This window comes from Octopus bimaculoides, chromosome 1, assembly GCF_001194135.2.
Source record: "Octopus bimaculoides isolate UCB-OBI-ISO-001 chromosome 1, ASM119413v2, whole genome shotgun sequence".
NCBI lineage: Eukaryota > Metazoa > Mollusca > Cephalopoda > Octopoda > Octopodidae > Octopus > Octopus bimaculoides.
Window position 1 is genome coordinate 166849281 of NC_068981.1, and position 21052 is coordinate 166870332.

The 21052-nt window shown below is 34.6% G+C and overlaps 1 protein-coding gene across 1 annotated transcript in view; it reads left to right on the forward strand.

Moving 5' to 3' along the window:
- The first annotated feature begins 9113 nt into the window (after positions 1-9113).
- The window catches only part of LOC106869306 (trafficking protein particle complex subunit 8), a 115640-nt gene continuing 103701 nt past the window's right edge, over positions 9114-21052 (forward strand). Inside the window, exon 1 of the mRNA XM_052971467.1 lies at positions 9114-9481. Coding sequence (XP_052827427.1) covers positions 9325-9481 — 157 coding nt within the window. The 5' untranslated portion in view covers positions 9114-9324. The remainder of the gene's footprint in view (positions 9482-21052) is intronic.

Genomic DNA, 21052 nt, shown 5'->3' on the forward strand with positions numbered 1-21052 from the left:
TCCAAAGGTCTCAGTCAGTAGTCATCGCCTCGGTGAGGCCCAATGTTCGAAGGTCTTGCCTCACCACCTCAGCCCAGGTCTTCCTGGGCCTACCTCTTCCACGGGTTCCCTCAACTATTAGGGTGTGGCACTTTTTCACGCAGCTATCCTCATCCATTCTCACCACATGTCCATACCAGCGCAATGCCAGTATCTACTTGTGTGAAAATTTATTTTTGAAATTCTGATCTAATTTCATCGCCTTTGGCTGTTTCTATTTCTTTGTGTCACTCACAACAAACCCACAGAACATTTTTCTGAATATGACAACAGATAAACACTGAAGAATTGAGAAAGGAACTAAACATGAAAAGCTGTTGGTTGATGAAAATAAGAGAGATAGCTAAATTGGTATTAACATTAATAGAAAACTGTTGAGAAGGTCTGGGCCTAATAATATAGTTGGTGTTCAACAGTATATTCTATGTTTAACTATTTAAATGTTGTGGGCATCTACTGTGAAATGGATATTTTCCTCAACATGAGGGATTTTCAGTGGAAGAACAAAAAGGTAGACTGATACAATAAAAATAAGTTATTGCTAATGTATCAGAATTTAATAAATGGATAGTTAAATCATTGTTAACATGCAGAGAACATTAAAAGCTAGCTAAAAATAATTTAAGTGGTTCCAGGCTCAGTCCCACTGCAGGACACCTTGGGCAAGTATCTTCTTGGGCTGAATGAAGCCTTGTGAGTGGATTTAGTAGATGGAAATTGGAAGAAGCTCATTGTATGTATGTGTGTCTTTGTTTTTGTCCTCCATCACCACTTGACAAATGGTATTTGTTTGTTTACATCCCTTTAACTTAGTGGTTCAGCAAAAGAGACTTATAGAATAAGTACTAAGCTTAAAAAATAATAAGTACAGGGATTGATTCATTCAGCTAAAAAAGTTTTTCAAGGCGGAGCTCCAGCATGGCTGCAGTCTAATGACTGAAACAAGTAAAAGATAAAAGATAAGCATGAGACAAATCCAGTCATGTTTTCCTGACCTCATCAATGAAGCATAACCTTTGCTGTGCTTGACGAAGTATTAATGAGAGAATCCATAAGTAAATGCATAAGATCAACGGATCCAAACTACTGGCACACCAATATGCTATGTCCTTTGTCCTTTCAGCCATTACAATATAGTTTTTTTCTTTACAACAATGTTCTCTGTTTGGTTGAGCTTTCTAAATATGTCACCTCATGTAATCCAAATTGATGGACTCATCTCTTTTTCTTTTATTACAGCTATAATGTCATGCTCCTCATATTTTATCTTTCATATATTTACTCTTGATTTTAACAAAGCTTTTTTTTACTGTGTATTTTATGGAATGCTCTTCGCACCCATATGTTTCATCTATCAACCAACCTACAACATTTCAAATTAAATATTAACTATTTTAACACCATCAGATATTCTGGCCCTTGATCTAACAGGAGCTTAGAATAGCAATGGTCACTGATCCACTATTTTTAGATAAATAAATAAATAGATAAATAATGTATTTTTTAATATAAATATTTTAATTTAAAATAAATAGATAAATAACGTGTTTATTAATATAAATTTCAAAATCAGTAGAATAACTTAGTAATAAAAATAATCTTCTGCTACTTTAGTAATAGAAACAATCGACTGCTACCTAAGTAATGGGAAAAATCTACTGCTTCCAGTGAGTCTAAAATAAAAAAAGGTTTTGACTGATCATAATACAAAACATTACATGGCATACTTACTCTATTGATTCTCCGTCAGTTAAGCTGAAATCTTATTGACTGCACTATTTAAGCATTCATTGTTTGTATTGTTTACACAATACTGAGTTCCTACCAACTCTTCTTCTCTATCATCATTACTAGTGTCATAATTTTAACAACTATTTTTCATACTGGTATGAGTTGGACAGATCTATTGCAGAGCATATTGCGAGTCACTTCTGTGTTTTGTCAAAATATCAGTGAGATACTGCATCATGGGATTGGAGTTATCCTCTTTTGTGCATACCTTCAGTTCATAGCCCTTTTCTCAGTTCACAGTGTCTATTAGTGTCACAAGTCCATACCAGCACAGTCCTCTTTCTTGTATACATTGTATGATATCTTTAATGCCCAGTCACTCTGAGATCAATTGTGTGGCCCCTGTCCTTGATACAAATTAAATTTATACATCCAACAAACAGTATTGGACTCATTTTTCTCTCTTGGTAGATTCACTACATTCAGAATCTTTATCATTCACAGTGAAACACACACTCTTAATATGTAATTCAGGCAGTCTGTTCAAAATTAAATGTCCTTGGGAATTGTTATATGCCGTTCACCTTGTTTTCATTACAGAAAAGGCTTAAAACTTGAAAGTTCACAGGGTAAAGGCTTGAAGGCCAATATAACAAAGAGCAAAGTTCTAAGAATTAAGGAGAGAGAGGGGGGGGGGGAGAAAGAGAGGGGAAGAAAAAGAGAATACAAAATCCAAGCACTCTGGGAAGTGTCCTTATAAAACATGTAGGAACAAAGTTAATAGTAGTTCAATACTGATCATCCAAAACTCAAAAATGATCAATGGGGTTGCTGTCAGATTGACCATGAATATTGACTTCATATATTTTACAGAAGTTCACCAGTAGGTAGTGGACAGAAAATAAAGTCCATCTACTAAGATGACTCTCAAAAAGTAGTAGACATTTTCTGTTACCAAGTTGTGATGACTGGCAAAAGTACAATAATTAGAATAAAGATGAAAGATATTGTTTTTTTTAACATACTATAAAATGTCCCTATAACATCATGTTTCCTTTGGTTGCACTCTTATCTTCCATTTGGGCTTGAATTGTTTAACTATGTCATCTTAGAGGTTTTCCTGAATGATTCCTTCCAGTCTCTTGGATACCACTTGATAACTGCACAAATCCATCTCTTGTTTGTAAACCTTGCAATACGTCTGACCCATTGGAATTTGTACTTTTTTATATTCTATGACTAGATCATTCACTCTGCTCCATTCTTGAATGTCCTTATTTCAAATATGGTCCTGTAATATATCTAATATGGATCCTTCGATGGTTCATGTTCTAGACTCCAGACTTCTTCTGCAACTCTTAAGATGATTTTGCAACAAGCACAATGATATTCACACCCAGAAATTCCCTTGACCATTTATTAAAAATTCATTTACAAGTTTTAACCCACCACAAAAAAAAACCAAAAAAACAAGCAAAACAATAATGGATGAAACAGACAAACAACTGCCTAAAACCTAAACTGTATTTTGAAAATGTAGCTGCCTCTGATCTTACTTTTAACTCCATATGTAACCTGAGAAGCTCACCAATTCCCACTAAATTTTCAAAAGTATGGAGTCTAACAAACATATTTCCTAAGAGAACGCATGCAAGATATGTTCCAAGTATTCCTTTCCTGATGTTCCAGTGATGCAAAACAAGAATACCAGTTTAATAAGACACTTTTTCTCATTAATCAAATTTTTAAATATAACTTGAATCAAACTGATCTATTTATACAATATTATATTTTAGGAAAACATTTGTAGTGGTAATTTGAAACCTCAGCTGCTAAATAATTGGTCAGACACCACACAAGCAAACCACCGTAGTTTCATGTGGTCTGTCTATTAAGCAACCAATCAGTATGAAGCGATTTTCTAGAATGTTCTTTTGTACCCAATGAAAGACCATTTTGCCGCTTTATTAATTGCAGAGTATTGAAGGTGGTTGACTTATGCATCTTCACTCTTGCCATCAAACAGTTCCAAACATTTATGCAGATGACCAAAGCAGACAGCTAAGAACTTCTGTTGCCACAGAGATTTCCACAGCTGACTTGGTATATTTTTGGATTGATGGCATGTTGTCATACAGATAGATTTTTATAATTTCAGAGCAGTCTGTTTCTATCCCAGTCGACAAGTATGTATGTTGTTCATTGTAAATAGCCAACACCAATATCTTTATGTCTGGCAATAAATATTCAATTAAATTTTCACACATTGCTTCAGTTATTACTCATATCCAACAAAAAATATCTACACAGACCAGCTCAACTCAAACAGCAAGCAACAGTAAAACATTTATGGAATTACAGATATTTACTGATTACTATATCTAGTAAAACTACATTTTCTCATAAATAAGGTTGTTAATGCTTATTCTCAGAAACTGAAAGAAGCTCATCATATATAGCAGTTCAGCAAAAGATACCAATAGAATAAGTACCAGGCTTTTAAAAAATAATTCCAGGGGCTGGTTTGTTCAACTAAAACCCTTCAAGGTGGTACTCAAACATGGCCACAGTCAAGTGAGTGAAACAAGTAAAAGATAAAAGATATAGATATATATATGTTATTAGTCAAGTTTCTCCTAAGTCAGAAAGGAAAGCACACTCAATATATGTCAGAGAGCAGAAATATGTTTTTATCACCACTCATTATGACATATGACTGATTAGAATGTTATGCCATAACTTTACTATATAAATCTCCCTGTAACTTGGGTTTATTCTCTATCACATCTTCACTATCTTATCTCTTTCTTTTTTCTCCAACTGAAGTAGCCATGTATCTCTTCTATTGCAAGACACCTTTTTCTGTTCCTTTATTCATACTCTAACTTCTCATCATCCTGGAACCAAGCCACTTTCCTCAACACTACTCTTTCCTCTGTTGAGGAGTCTTGTCTTGCAAATTAATTAGTGACCTCACTTCTGCTAGTGCCACATAAAAAGTGCCCAGCATACTCTGTAAAGTGGTTGGTGTCAGGAAGGACATCCAGCTATAGAAACCATGCTAAAATAGACAGTAAAGCCTGGAGCAGTCTTCTGGCTTTCTGGCTCCTGTCAAACTGTCCAATCCATGCCAGAATAAAATGTAGACATTAATTGATGACGATGATGATGAGATGACGATGACAATGATGATGACGATATATATTTATAAGTGCTGTTAAGATTAAAACAACACCTGAAACAAAACCATTCATAAATGTTACCAAGTTGCTCACAAGTGACAGCTGGTGATACTCATTGTCTATTCATTGAAAAAAAAAAAATATTTACTGCATTGTTAAGGCTGGAATACCTTTGTATTATTTCTTTTTACTGTTATGGAAGCAAAATTTTACGAATAAAAAGGAAAAGTGAATTTCTGCAGCAAATAACATAAACATTATAGTTGAAATAAATTTATGGAGAATTATAATGACTCTCATAAAACAAATCAGCACCAGTTGTGTGCTTTATTTCTAGGTAATACTGAGTATCAAGTATCATTCTAATTTTACATAAGGTTAATGATTATTCTCATTAATTGTGTTTCCCTTTCAGCATTTTTAAAGTTCAATTATATTGTTGTTTGTGCTCAATCAATTCTTAAGAATATACAATAAATCAAAAAATATTTTTTGCTTTTAATTGCTTTGAAATTTAGTGGGGACAGTGCCTATAATTTTTGTAAGCACTTCCAGATTAAAATTAACGTGGTTAATTTTCAGTTAGGACTTCTAGAGTTTAATATTTTCTTTCTTTAATAAATTTCTGTCTTTGGACCGTGATCATGCTGAAGCATAGTATTTTAGTTGATTATAGCAATCTTTGTTCTCTGTCTGGTACATTTTTTATTGTTTTTTTTTTTTTAGACTATTCTCCTTGAAAAATTTTCACATATATAGACCATATAAACTTTCACCCCTGTAACATGGACCATACCGTCAAACCCACCACTAAAGTTCTATGGAAACTCAATATGAACTACTGCCTTAAATTATCCCACCTGAAAAAATTCCTCCTGAGAACGACTATATTCACCTACCCACCACTGGATGAAATAACATGGCTCATATAATATATTACGGGAAGTCTGTACCTTATTTCCCCTTGTTATGCCCACATCATTGTACTATGTTGTACTTCACTTATATTCTTGAATTTGCTCTTGCTCTTATTCTTATTCTACTCTATTTAAAAGGATAAACACACCTTAACTATTCTTAACTGACTTTTATGTGTTAGCCCCCTTCTCCAACCACTTAGACCCTCTGAAGAAGCCTAGGGGCACATCCATTATCCAAGTCTTGTCTGCTCATCTCTGCATAACACTGAAGAGGTGGAGATTTTGTTTCCTCTTGGCAGAAACGGCCGTAAGGAACTAGCACCTGCACACTCATTTAGTTCTTTGCCAATTTGCTCACTTGTTTCTATATGCTTATATGTATTCACACCCTTGTTTATGCAGTCACCAGTTTTTTTCCACTCGCTAATCTGTACCACTACATGTGTGTGTATTCATGTGTGTGTATTCATCCAATATATTTGAATAAATAGGCATACTGGAATGTTTACCGGCTGATGTCTGTCGATTTTATATCCTCTCCATTTTCTTATTTGCTGTATAAATCAAGGGTAAACCACTTGTTACCCCTGCAGCTCATATCATCTGAGACAAACAAATACAAACTCTCAAAAGTTATGTACGAAACTGTCTCCTATTGATTGCTACTTTATTGAACCCTTCATTGAGATTAAATGTCTGGTACAACTATTGTTTACAAATGTATATTTATATACACTCACACAATATTTATATTTTGTGTCTTTAACTTCTGAGTTCAAATTCCACTGAGTTTGACTTTACCTTTCATCCTTTTGGGGTTGATAAACTAAGTGTCAGTTGAACATTGGGGCCAATGTAATCAACTTAATCCCTTGCTCAAGATTGCTGGCCTTGTGCTAAAATATGAAACCAATATTTACATAAATAGAAAATGGATCTCCATAAATTATGATAATGAGTATTCCATTTATTCAATCAAGTGAATTAACCTACTCTTGAATTACTGTGTATGTAGTCAGGCACATGGCTCAGTGTCTGGGTCACAATCATGAGGTAGTGAGTTTGGTTCCCAGATCAGACTGTGTGTTGTGTTCTTGAGCAAGACACTTTATTTCACATTGGCCCAGTTCACTCAGCTGTAGAAATGAGTTGTGATGTCTCTGGTGCCAAGCTGTATTGGCCTTTGCCTTTCTTTTGGATAACATCAATAGCATGGAGAGGGGAGGCTGGTATGTATGGTCGACTGCTGGCCTTCTGTAAACAACTTTGCTTAGACTTGTGCCTCAGAGGGTAACTTTCTAAGTGCAATCCTATGGTCATTCATGACCGAAGGGGGACACTCAGTCAAGTATTTTTCAGGTAGACTCAGCATGACTGTATGGTAACATTTGCTTGCCAAGCACATAGTTTTGGGTTCAGTTCACTGTGTAGGACTTTGTGCAAGTGTCTCCTACTACATCCCCAGGCCAACAAAAGCCTTGGGCATGTGGATTTGGTTGACAGAAACTGAAAGAAGTTTGTTGTGTATATATATGTGTTACTGTCTCCTTGCTTTAATATTTTGTGATAGTTGAAAATGAGAGTCACTGTCCTGTAAGCTGTGTTCTTCATTTCTAATCTTCTTTGAAAACAAGGAAGTATTATCACAGTCACAGGGAAGTACTATCTGGAAACAGGCGAGGGTTGGTGACAAGAAGGGTATTCAGCCATAGATAATTTCCTCTCAACAAAATCCTTGAGCATGGAAAGGTGGAAGTTAGACTTATGATGATGATGATGATGATGATTCTGAATGACACAGAGTATGCCAAGGTTGAGCCTTTTAACTACAGATACAACACATTAGATGGGCTTTCTGAAAATTTCTTTCTGCTCAGTTTCACTTATAAGGCTTGGGTTGGCCCAAGGCTATTTACAGTAAAAGACATTTGCCCAAGGTGTCATGCAGTAGTATTGAACCCAGACCTCCTCTCCTTGATTGCAAAGTAAGCTTCTCAACCACTTATCCATGATGATGTCTATACACATTGTCTATTAAATAATAGACAATGGCCTTATCAATGGTTTACACTATTTCAGAGAGAAGTCACAAGAGATGTGTGTATTTCAACTCTTGAATGTTTGCATTTCTTAGTCTGGAATTATTCCAATCGTAGCTCATGGAAAACTGTTCCAGGCATTGATGGCTGAGTACAAGAAGTTCTTATTGATAGTGAAGATTTTGGTATCTGGTTAAAAAAGTGTAAGAGCTGGTTTTTATTCTTTGTTGCCTTCATAATGACAGGATTATGTTGCCTTTGGTGGTATAGAGAGGATCTAAGTGCTCTAAGCAAAAACCATTTTGGTGCCTCCAACTTAATTAACAAGCATGATGAATAAGACAAAATTTTGCACTCCATCACACTTGCGCTAGGGGGCAACTCTCCTCATCCTCCCGCTGACTACGCCTCTAATTGTATAAGAAGCAACTTAAATCTTAGTAAGTGGTATATTTATTTGGTAGAGTGTTGTTGAAAGACATTCTACCGACTGTATGGGATGTCAAAGGTATATTTGAACACAGCACTACAAGATAATACTCGTCAGTTTAAGAGGTCTTGCTATCAACTGTAGTGAGCTGTACGTCTAAATAGCATGTATTTAGAGCTGAGAATTCCCACAATACATTAATTTCTAATTCTTGAGATTCCATTATTAATTGAACTCTAGATGTCGTTAGCTTGAAATTTTGAGTAACTTAATGTCTTACCAGATGATAAAAGTAAAAGTTACAGGCAAAGAAATTTAATAGCGACGGAGTTTGTTTTGTAAGAGCAACCTCTGTCGCTAACTATCTAAACCGTTTTATTTCCAGAAAGTAGCTATGAAATAGAAATCTTCTCGATATTTAAAAGCATCACTTACACAATATATATAACTTCTAAGGTAGCTTTTGCTTTCGTTAATTCTTTATTTGCTTTCCGTTCATTAGCTTTCTTTTCTTCCAAGATGCGAAAATTATGGTAAAAATATATTTAGACTAGATTATGTAATTATATATAAAATAAGACTATTTACATCCGAATCTTAAAATTATATCATAGAATATTCCCTAGTTCCAAGGACGATAAAATTTTGAGAATCCATTTTCTCATCCTAAACGGATTAATTTCAGATACGGAATTAATAAAAAAAATAACAGCAATAAAATAAGCAGATTAATGTGAAATATGCTAGAGTTGTCCCCCTTCTCCATACACGGAAGTTTGAGAGCGCATGATCGTTATCTTAAACGATGGCTGCCGACCAGTCGAAAAAGTATTTAGCTTACAACCAGATTTTATCAGAAAATCGCCCTTGTCTGGGGTTGGGATAACTTTGCTGTAATAATTAATAATCGTAGTTTGATAGTTATATCGTCATTCGTTCATTTCATTGTACAGTTAAATCGAATAATTAAAAAAAAGTGAACGATGGCGCAGTGCAAGCAGACGGCTCAGGAGTTTATCCAGAACACGTTTAGTCCGCAGGTGGCTGTACTGTGTAGTGCAGATGCTGAACATTTGTGTCAAAAAAACAATTTGACATTTGTTGAGTTAGTACAACCATTCTGTCGACTTAACAGCGAAGGTAAGATTTACATTTTACACAATATTACTCCCCCGAATAGTTCTTGAACTAATCTTAGTGCCATAATTTTGAAAACAAGCTATTATTTTGAGGGTGACGCGCTAAATTGGATCAAAGGGGTGGGATATCTTTTCTCTTTTTCTTTGACATATCAACGTCTAAACAGATCACTCTGTTTTCTTTTTGTTATCTGGACTTTAAACTATGTTATTCTGATATGTTTTCAGTTAAAAATTTACCATGTTTTCTTCTTTATTCGTTAAATTATAAATAACCAGTCGATAAATTTTCATTTAATTAGCCATAAGTTTTATTTTTTATCGTTTATATTTCTCCTCGGTAGATACTTAAAAATGTTCAACGTAAATATTTTAATCAACTTCATTCCATCTTTGTTACCAAGCTTTCATGATAATCTTTGTACGGTTTTGAAGATTCTTATTTTGACACGTTTTATCTTCGAACTTGCATAATATTTTCATTTACGGTTTTCAATTCATGCTTTATCTCCATCGATTCATAGATTCCTCGATAATGCTGTAGGCCTTCAAAGTCATTCTTTAATTTAGTAGTAGTAGTAATAATAATGACACACATTATTTTGTAATGAATAATAAATAACATTCAATAAATCATTATTTTAAGGTGGGAGTATTTTTTGTGTGCTATGTCTTGGGAAAATTCCAACTAATTTTCGTTTTATTATTTTTTTGTTTTAATTATTGTTCTGGTCTTATTTTCAAATGTTAGCCATAACATCCTTTTGCCATAGTGAAACGCCGTGCTGTGAATTGTGTACAAGTTATCGATATGAATATAATTAGCTCTTATATGTACAGTGTGTCGCTTGCGCTTCATTCAGAATTAGTATTTGTCTGGATTAATTTAGAAGCCAACTACATTAATATACTTCTACCCACACGTATTTCAAATCAATACATTATTATAGGCCCTGGATATAGACTTAATTGTACGATTGCATAGAATTTCTTACATTTAAAAATTCTTGTATAGTTATTAATGACTGCATTACTCGAAGCACTACAAATATTGAAATAACTAATCTACACACATACACATATGTTATATGTATGTATGTGTATTTTACATGAATATTTTTGGCTGAAACATTTTTATTTAGATTTATAAATTAGTAAAATTTTTCGAAAGTATATACAAATATAGTTGAATTTATTAAAGCCTATACAAACACACACACGCACACAAATATATATATATATATATATACATATATGATATATATATATGATATATATATATATATACATATATGATATATATATATATATTTATATATATATATATATATATATTTATATATATATATATTTATATTTATTATGTATTCGTAGCTTCATTACTCAAGATCACTGTTTATATATTTCCGCTTTCAGTGTGCAGTTCTCCATTGAGTAACAATTTAGCTTCTCACCAACTACAATTTTGGTTTGGAATAGTTATTATACCTTTACTTTGAAATATGAGTTAATTACTTCCTCGACAGTTAATACATGAACACTTGAAGAGGGGTGGGTCCACATGAACCACAGCCATGTTGTCGATTAACGTGTCATCTAGTTTGTAGTTTCTTTTTTTCTTTCTCGAATTCATGTAGCTACATCCTTGCATCCATTATTGAATTCATTCATTTATTATCGTTTCTTGTTTGAGTTTTTCAGAACGATTCACCCGATTGCCCGTATACAAAGCTATTTGCATTGTTTTATGCAAACATTCTGAGATGCGGAATATATTTTAAAGACAACTATACTCTATAATAAACTTGTAAGGATGAATAAGAAATATATTTATGCACACGAATATGTGCATATTTATAATTCCAGTGAAAATATTTACATGTCTTCCACCGAAAAATGTTTTTTTTTTTATATCTTGCAAGATTCTTGACAATAAACCATTTTAATAAGATCATAATTTTAAGAGATGAAACATTTTTCAATATTTACACTTATTGGTTTGATCTCCGATTCTCATCAGGTGTCTTATTCATGGATATACATATAGTGACACAATGATTTCTAAATTAAGGGTAATAACGTTCGTTGTTGATTTCAAAGAGTTTCAAAATATACTCAAGATAAATAATAATCAAACCAATTAAAGGCGAAGGTAAAGAATACGCACACCACCCGTTTTCAGTGGATAAACTTAAGTTTAGGGTTACGCCGAAAACGGGTGGTGTGCGTATTCATTACCTCCACCTCAATTAAGATTGTTTTAATTAAATATTTTTCATAGTTTATCGAATATATATTTAATAAGGAATATTGTATCTACGTTTATAATAAATCACTTGAGAGGAGGAAGAAAAGCATGGGTGTTGATAAATTGTTCAGATTAGAACTTAATTTTCTAGTAATCAACTACATTGAGGTAGTCTAATGGTCAAAGTATATAAGAAACATTTTCCATTTTATTTTAATTTGGGATTTTGACATATGGTGTCTTTGTTTTCTGAGAGAACATTGTATACCATTCGGATCCAACATATTATTTTACTGTATTATTATACATTATTACCATCTCAAAATGAATTCACTTTTAGTTGTTCCACATGTCAGCTGTTTGTACCAATTTTAACGCTCATTATCTTGACACAGAGGCCACATTTTTTCTTTGTTGTCTTTTACATTGCACTTATTTATACTTTTTACTCTATCACTCACACGCACAACTTGACGATCTTCAGTTGGTCAAAATTAATCTTATTCTGACAAGTATTTATTAGTAATCCTTTGAAGTATTGTATTTATCGATTAGATCAAAACGAAAGCTTGTGAGTATTAGAAACCAGCGTTTGCTTGCTAGAAGCATGGTGGCACAGATCTTTTCCAGTTGTTGGTTGAGAATTATTTGCTCACCAATTCTGTTTCTTGAAAAATACAACTTATATTCATAATCTTTGAAAAATCTCCAGATTTTGATATTCAGTTGGCTTCATTTTGGAAAATATATTATTAAAATTAACATCTTTGCATATTTCAAAAGGAAAATGAGACTGAATACAAGATTACTGAGAACTTTTGATTAGAGATTATTTGTAAAATGTTGAGAACTGATTGCTTGAAAATGCTCTATTTTACGAGAGATAGCGAGCTGTTTAAAAAAAAAATTTAATCTTGCAATAGCTAATTAATGAAATTGTTTATATTCTTTCATGTATCTGTTGGGCAGAAGAAATGTTATGGTCTTATGTATTTTAGACAACAACAATGAAAGCAGTACTGCTTCAGAGTTGGTTTTATTCCATCTTGCTTGAGCTAAAATCTTTTAGAACTAACTTTGCATTTGTATTTGTGGGATACGTAAAATCTTTACCTGTTGTATATTGACCATTGGTAAAAGCAGCAATAGGTGTATTGCCTAAGGAATCCTATATTTCTTGAATGAAAATTCACTTAAATTATATTTTCTTTGATGGTGGCATGGGGCCATGCACTGTAACAGCACATTACTGCATCCACCATTTGTAGATGATTCTCTTCTCCTGGTGGGTGACAACCCTCCAATTCATAGGTTTGTTTGGTAGTCATTTGCTGGCGAGGGTTTTATGAGGTTGGAGTGCAAACCCTATTTCAACCTCTATTAGTTACCCTTTACAACACAGAAGAAACATTGAGTCTTTTCTTTGACATGCTGGTCCCCACACAGCTTTTGATGAATGGAACCATCGAGCGTGGCCGTTTTCGTGCGGGTGACACGTAAAAGCACCCACTACACTCTCTGAGTGGTTGGCGTTAGGAAGGGCATCCAGCTGTAGAAACTCTGCCAAATCAGACTGGAGCCTGGTGTTGCCATCCGGTTTCACCAGTCCTCAGTCAAATCGTCCAACCCATGCTAGCATGGAAAGCGGATGTTAAACGATGATGATGATGATGATTAGTTTCAGATTTTGGCACAAGGCTAGCAATTTCAGGGGAGGGTATAGGTTGATTACGTTGACCCCTGTGCTCAGGTGGTACTTACTTTATTGATCTCCATGATGAAAGGCTAAGTTGACATTGGCAGAATTTGAACTTGGAATGTAAAGACAAATGAAATGCTGTGAAACATTTTGCCTGGCATGCTAATGATTGTCAACTCATTGCATTAATGAGTGAAATTATATTAACAATGACATATCTAAACTTTGTAATCTATCCTTGGCTTGGCAACGGGTAAATAATCTGATGGAAAAAAAAAAGAAAAAATATATATATCTATGTGTGTGTGTGTGTGTGTATATAAATATAATTATAAAAGAAAGATAACAAAAATTCTGAAGGAATAAAAAAAAAAGTTCATACCAACCAAATAGATAATTTTGTGAAGCACAGGTATATTAAGTACATAGCTCATTTGAAAAAAGGGCCTCTGTGGATAGTTCCTTTTCTCATTATATTGGAAATGAAGTCAATAGAAAGACCTGTATTTAGTAGTTTAGTTCCAGGTTAGCCCTGGTGAGTGAAGGTTTTTCCAAATGTGACTATCCCCTTGTTTTCAAGAATAGTGAACTTTTCCCTTTTTTACAACAGCAGGCTGTGAAAGGAAAATTTAACAGCTATTTTTAACAGGGTAACTGACTACATAGAGGCTCTTTCATAAGCTTGAAATATATTCAATTTTCATTTTGGGAAATACTGCTATATGGGATTAATGTTTCAGGATACATATAAAAAAAAAAAGATTTTTTTTCTTGAAATTAAAGGTATTGCAGATCTTTCAATTCTGTGACATTACTTTAATAAAAGATCTTTAAAAAAATGAATCTATAATGGAAGATGTTTCAATCTACATCTTACACTAAACTTGGTAGTCTCTCCTTGAATTTTTGGAAAGTTTCCTAAAAATGTCCATACACATATTGATCTGAATTCACACACAATTTGTTTCTTTGTACATGATTTTTTTCTCTCTGTATGTACAAACATATCCTTGCTCAAGTCTATAGATTTATCCATACACACACACACACATCTTAACATACAATGTATGATTATATGTGTGTGTGTACACATGCATAATCTGTTAAATCTTAGATTTGTAACCTCTATTAATGATTTAGACATTCTTCTAACCATTTCTATTTCTTCACATGTTCACACTAAAACTTGTAAATATCTGTGAATTAGTAAAATGTTCTCGATTCTAAATCATGTATTTTGAGGAAGAAATGCTTTTAGAAGGAAGCAGTTCTTTTTCCAAAACCAGTTGTAAATTTAATCATATCTAATTGCATAACAAAATTATTTGAATTAAAATATTGGTTTTTAGAATTAGGATTATAATTTTTGAAAATAAATTATCAAGAAGTTAATCTCAAGGGAATGATGAATCATCACCTCTTTATTGTCAATAAAAATGTAAATATAAGAGAAATCCAGATAATGTGAGAAAAATAATTTTTTGTCATAACAAAAAAAAAAAAAAATACAAGGAAATAGTATATCATCATCCTTTAACATCCATGCTAGCATGGGTAAGACAGTATGACAGGATCCAGTTAGTCTGAAGACTGCATTATGCTCCAATGTCTGTTTTGTCATGATTTCTATGGCTGGATGCCTTTCTAAAGCCAATCACTTTACAGCGTGTACTAGATGCTTCTTTTATGCCACAAGCACTACTGAGGTCACTATGCAGTCTTCAAGACCATGATCTCCTTTGACTGAGTCAGACTATAGTAGAGAGGGAGATGGCTTTATGCTAGGAGGTGATGGGTTAAAAAGAGCAAGAAGGGGCCAGAACAGAAAAGGTTTTTTGCTGTTGGGGAGCTACATGCTTTTTCACATTATAGAAGAAAGAGCATGGGAGTGGATGAGGTAGAAATGGAAAGAGATAAAAATAGTCATAAGTTGTGTTACCAACGTCGCCTTCCTGGCACTTGTGCCAGTGGTATGTGAAAAGACATTCGAGCAAGATCGTTGCCAGTACTGCTGGACTGGCTCCTGTGCAGGTGGCACGTAAAATACACCATTTCGAGCATGGCCGTTGCCAGTACCGCCTGACAGGCCTTCGTGCCGGTGGCACGTAAAAGCACCCACTACACTCTCGGAGTGGTTGGCGTTAGGAAGGGCATCCAACTGTAGAAACTCTGCCAAATCAGATTGGAGCCTGGTGTAGCTACCTGGTCCACCAGTCCTCATTCAAATTGTCCAACCCATGCTAGCATGGAAAGCGGACGTTAAACGATGAACAATGTTAGAGTGGACCCTCAAGATTCAAGGTGAGCAGAAGTAAGTGGAACAGGAGTGTGAAAGATAGATGGGAATTGAATGATAGGGTGAATATTATGAACAAGTGTTGAGGGATGGTAACTGGGTGAGGTAGGGAAAAGTATGTGTCAACTATAGAAATTAAGCAGGGTTGAAGAGATTTGAAGGGTAACCAATGACACATGAGTAGAGGAGAGGACTGACAGTGCAGAAAAGATGGTGGGATGGTGAAGAGCAGCACAATAGTAATGACACAGTAGACAGCATGGCAGGGAAGAGAGGGAGATGACAAGTGGTTAGGTATGTTGTGATAGTGTGGAACAAACATAGTGAAAGGCAGGGAGATGTATGGTGATGGAGGAGAGATAATTTGGTGACTCAGGAAAGTGATCAATATAAAATGTGAGTGGAGAGGACAGTATCAATAATGGTTTTGAATTTTTGCACTGGGCCATTAATTTTGAGGGAGGGATTAAGTCATTTGCATAGACCCTAGTGTTCAACTGGTACTTATTTTATTGACCCTGAAAGGCAAAGTCGACCTCAGCAGAATTTGAACTCTGAATGTAAGGATGGACAAAATGTTGCTAAGCATTGCCAGCTAGCTGCCTTGAGGACAGTATTGATAATAAAAGCTAGATAGTGAAATGGTTCTGAGTAGTAAGAAGAGTAAACGGTATTGGGAAGAAAAAAGCTGAAATATGCAGTTCTACTCGTATTTGATTGGAGCAGCAGACTAATGTAGTTAGAGAGATGATGAGTGGTGGGAATGTCTTGATAAATTTGAGTGGGGGAGGGGCAGTTGTGCATATATACACACATTATGCTTCCAGAATCTCAGTTTCTCCAAGGTGGGTGGGTTTTATTGTGATTGCATATTACAAGACATCCCAATTCTTTTGTCATGTCCATGAAGCTCAGGGTCCTGTGGTGACTTCACCAGTTTGTCTTGTCTCCCTGAGTCTCCCTCTTCTGCAAACTCTATTCACATTGAGTTGCACTTTGTACAGCTACCTTCATCCAAATGCACATGTCCATACCAGCACATTCTTTCTTGCATACTTCATCTGATTCCTGTTGTGCCTAGTTTTTCTTTCAATGCATTAGTACTTTGTCATTTCTGCAAACTTATGTTGCACATTCAGTGGAGCAAGCTAGCTTCATTTCTTTCCAGTCTTTTCAAAAATCTGCATTTAAGGGCCATGTCTCACTACAAGGCAACATTACAGTTCTGACACAAGCATCATATAGTCTGCCCTTCATTCTGATGGAAAGGACCTTTGTTGCTAGCAATAACGGAAGCTCCCTGACCCCCCCCCCCAAAAAAAAATCCACTGTTCTTATCTTGGTTACTATATTTTAAAAGCCACCGCCTCCCCTGCTATTTACATGTCCTAAGTAACAAAAGTTTTCAACTACTTTTAGTGAGCCATCTAGGCATTTAAGATCTATTTTCAGTGTGCTCAAAGTACATATTGCTCCAGTACATCTATCATATGAAGCTTATGTTCTCTGTTAGTCTACCTATGATTTCACTACACTTCTTGTGTGTTCATGGCTTACATTGTGTACAGCATATGAAGTTTATATCTACTTTTCTGCATATCAAGCAAGGCCATTTCTCTGAAGATACTAGGGTCTTCTTTCGTACTTACTAAAATCTTAGTTTTTGCTAAGTTTACCTTGAGACCTCTTGATTCTAGGTTTAGCTTCCATGCCTGAAATTTCCTATCTACTTTCCCTATAGATTCAACTATTTGAACTAGAGCATTAGTATATAGGAGTTCCAATGGACAACTAGTAATAAACTTTTCTGTGAAGGTCTATAGAGGCCTTATGAAGAGGAGAGGACTGAAGACTGAACCTTGATAGACTCGAAGCAGCTAAGCATTTCTTTTTCTTTTTTCTTTTAGTTGTTTCAGCTGTTAGACTGCAGCCATTCTGGGGCACCGCTTTGAAGTATTTTAGTCGAATGAATTGACCCCAGTGCTTATTGTTTTTAAGCCTAGTACTTATTTTATTGCTCTCTTTTCGCTAAACTGCTAAGTTACAGGGATGTAACCACACCAACATTAATTGTCAAGCGATGGTGAAGACAAACCAAAACACACATACACACGATGGGCTTCTTTCAATTTCCATCTACCAAATCGACTCACAAAGCCCGAGACTACAGTGGAAGACACTTGCACAAGGTACCACGTAGTGGGATTGAATTTGGAACCATTATTGTAAACGTTTTATATCTCATTATTTTTAATTTTGATCAACTCTATTTTTAATTGTCAATTTGGGGTTTGTCATTTCTATAGATTGTTAATGTAAAGTTATTGGATAAAAGTGCCATTTCCCTCCTGGTTTAAAAGACGATATTTGCATAAGCCAATGTACCATTAGATTTAGTAGGAAGTTAGATATAGAACAGTCCTTGTTTAAGTTGAATGAAAGATGAGGCTGTTCTATTACCATCTTTTTATGATTATCTTTCCATGGTTGGATGAGTTTTCTTCAGCACTACATCTTGCCACCTGTTGAGGTCAGCTTCTCGTTACATCACTTCTTCCCATGTCTTCCTTAGTATCCCACTTCTACTGGTTCCTTTCACTTGGCACTTCTTTACCCAACTGTCATTCTCCATATGCACCACAGGTTTGTATCAGTGCAGTCTTCTTTTTTGCACTTTACATTGATTCCTCTTATACTAGTTTCTCTGGGCTCATTTGTTCTCATTGTTCAGACAACTATGCATTCAGCATAGGGTGCTTGCCTTATTTCTCTCTCGAGCCTTCAATTGTTCTCTTCTTGTCTTGCCATCATGCAACATTGCACTTCACACATAAACATCATACAATCTGCCATTCACTCAGTGAGAGAATCTCTTTGTTGCCAGCAAAGGTAAAATGCTCCTGGAACTTTTCCACCATGCTCTTACTTGGGGTACTATACTTTTACAACATCCACCTCCACTGCTGGTAAAATTACCAATGTAATAGATGCTATCAGCTGGTTCTAAGAAATCTGAGCATTTGAAGAAATTTATTATCTATTTTTGTGCAGTTTCATATGAAGCCTACCATCTTTGCCACACTCTCACAACATACCTAACCACTTTTCTCCCTCTCTTTCTTCCCTGCATATGGTTCCAATGCATCTCTTGTGTACACCTTATGTACACCTTATGGAATTTTCCGACTCTTTTTCTGTTTATCAAAATTGAGCATTTCCTTGATAGTAGCAGGCTAGGGTCCTATTTCCTTTTCTTTCTAAAACTTCAATCTTTTCAAAGTTTTCTTTGTTTGAAATTTCTTCTTTGTCTTTGACAGTCATATATTGGAGCTTGGTCATCAGCATACAAGAGATCCAATGGGCAGCTAGTTTTATACTCTTCTCATATGGCTTAGAGAACTATGATAAGCAGTAAACAATAGTAGGAAATGAGAACTGAGCCCTGATTGTTACATACCTGTACATTAAATGCCTTCTACTTATTCTCATTTTCTGAAGCTATCTCTCTATACATGGTTTGTACAATTTGCACAAGGCATTCATCACTTTGTAGTAACCTCCAAACTATGGATTGTGATATTTTCTACAGTTAATAAATAGTTAGATATAGGAACTTGCTCTTAGCTAAGAACCTCTCCTATTGTTGTTTCACTCAGAAGATAGTCTCAGGCACCAACCCAAACTGCATTTCTTAACTCTTTCTGTTACTTTCATAATTTGATATATCAATTTTCTATTTTGAGCATCTTCTTTGCCTTTGTAGCAGCTGATGATAATACTATGTGAGTCATTGAGTATGGGATCTCTTTGTACAAGATTATGTGGATCACAAGCATGTCCTACTTCATTTTCAGGATCTCAGTAATTGTCTCTGGTGGTCCAGCTGCTTTCCCTTCTTTCATATCCTTAATTGTGCTTTTCACAATGTAACTGTTAGCTTCAATAACCAATATTGCTCTGTTATATGCCTTTCTCATGCATTCTCCAGATTCATAAATCTCTCAACATTTCCATTCCTCTTCTTGGTGTCAATGATAGTAAATGCACACTTTTTTCTTAACACTATCTTGACTCGCACTAACCTACTGTCCTGCAATCTGGAGTACCTCATGCTTCAGATTGTTTTATCATAGAGCATTGACAAATCTCTTGTTTTCAACTTCAGCTTGTTAAGTATAACTGGTATCTAACATCTCTTCAAGCCACCTGATATTGTATCTTGGTCCTTTCTTTCAATCTCTTCAGGTTCTCTCTCAGCTTTTTATTACTGTTGTACCATTCCACTACCATATCACCTTCCTCTGATTGGAATATTGCTCCATGTGCAGCTATAGTCGTATTACATTTGTCAAGATAGGGGTGGTGTGAGAGAGCTTTTGAGCACTTGTCTAGCTTAAACAGATGAATAAATAAATAAATAACCATTGTCTTACTTTAATTTCATGCCTCTGTAATGCAATTTATGATTTTATTAACAGCATTGTATTTCCCTGAAGATTCAGTTTTGGGATTTGTTCATGCCACATTCTTGGCAATATTATTTGTTAATGAGGTCTGACTGCAGGTAGATTCTATTGTGATAAAAACAGGTTTTTAAACTTTTTTCTACTATCAGTACTATAAAAGTAAGTACAGTCAGTCTTTAAACTGGCCTTACTGTATTAGTTCATAAATTATGATTGAATATCATAAGTTGAAAAATATTTCTTATAACTTTATAATTTCAGCTTGTAGATGCTATGATTTTTCCCAAATATTTGAATAACATTTGTGCACATTCAGTTAATTTCTTTCATTAAAAGCATATTTCACCATAAGACTTCAAGACATTTATGATGCAGATGTAGCCATGTGGTTAAGTTTGCTTTGCAGCCACATAATTTTGAAATCAGACCCATTGTGTTGAACCCAGGGTAAGTGTATTCTACTATAACCCTGGGCCAACCAAAGCTTTGTGAATGGATGTTTGTGTGTGTATATATGTAGCCCTGAAACTCGAGTCGCCTTTATATATTTATATTTATATATTTGATCCTTTATATTGAACACTCAATATTTCATCTACATTCAATACTTTCTTTCATGGTGCCATCCATTTTTATTTTATTTTATTTTATATCATATATTGTATATTATATTATATATTGTATATTCCATATTCTATACCCCACATTGGTTCTGCAGGAATATAAATAAAACATAAAAAACAGACAGTGTTGGAACTCTTTTAAACTAAATAATATATTCCTCTATACACAATCATACAAAAAACCCCACCTTTTTTGTATTTATTTTTACTCGCATATATATATATATATATATATATATA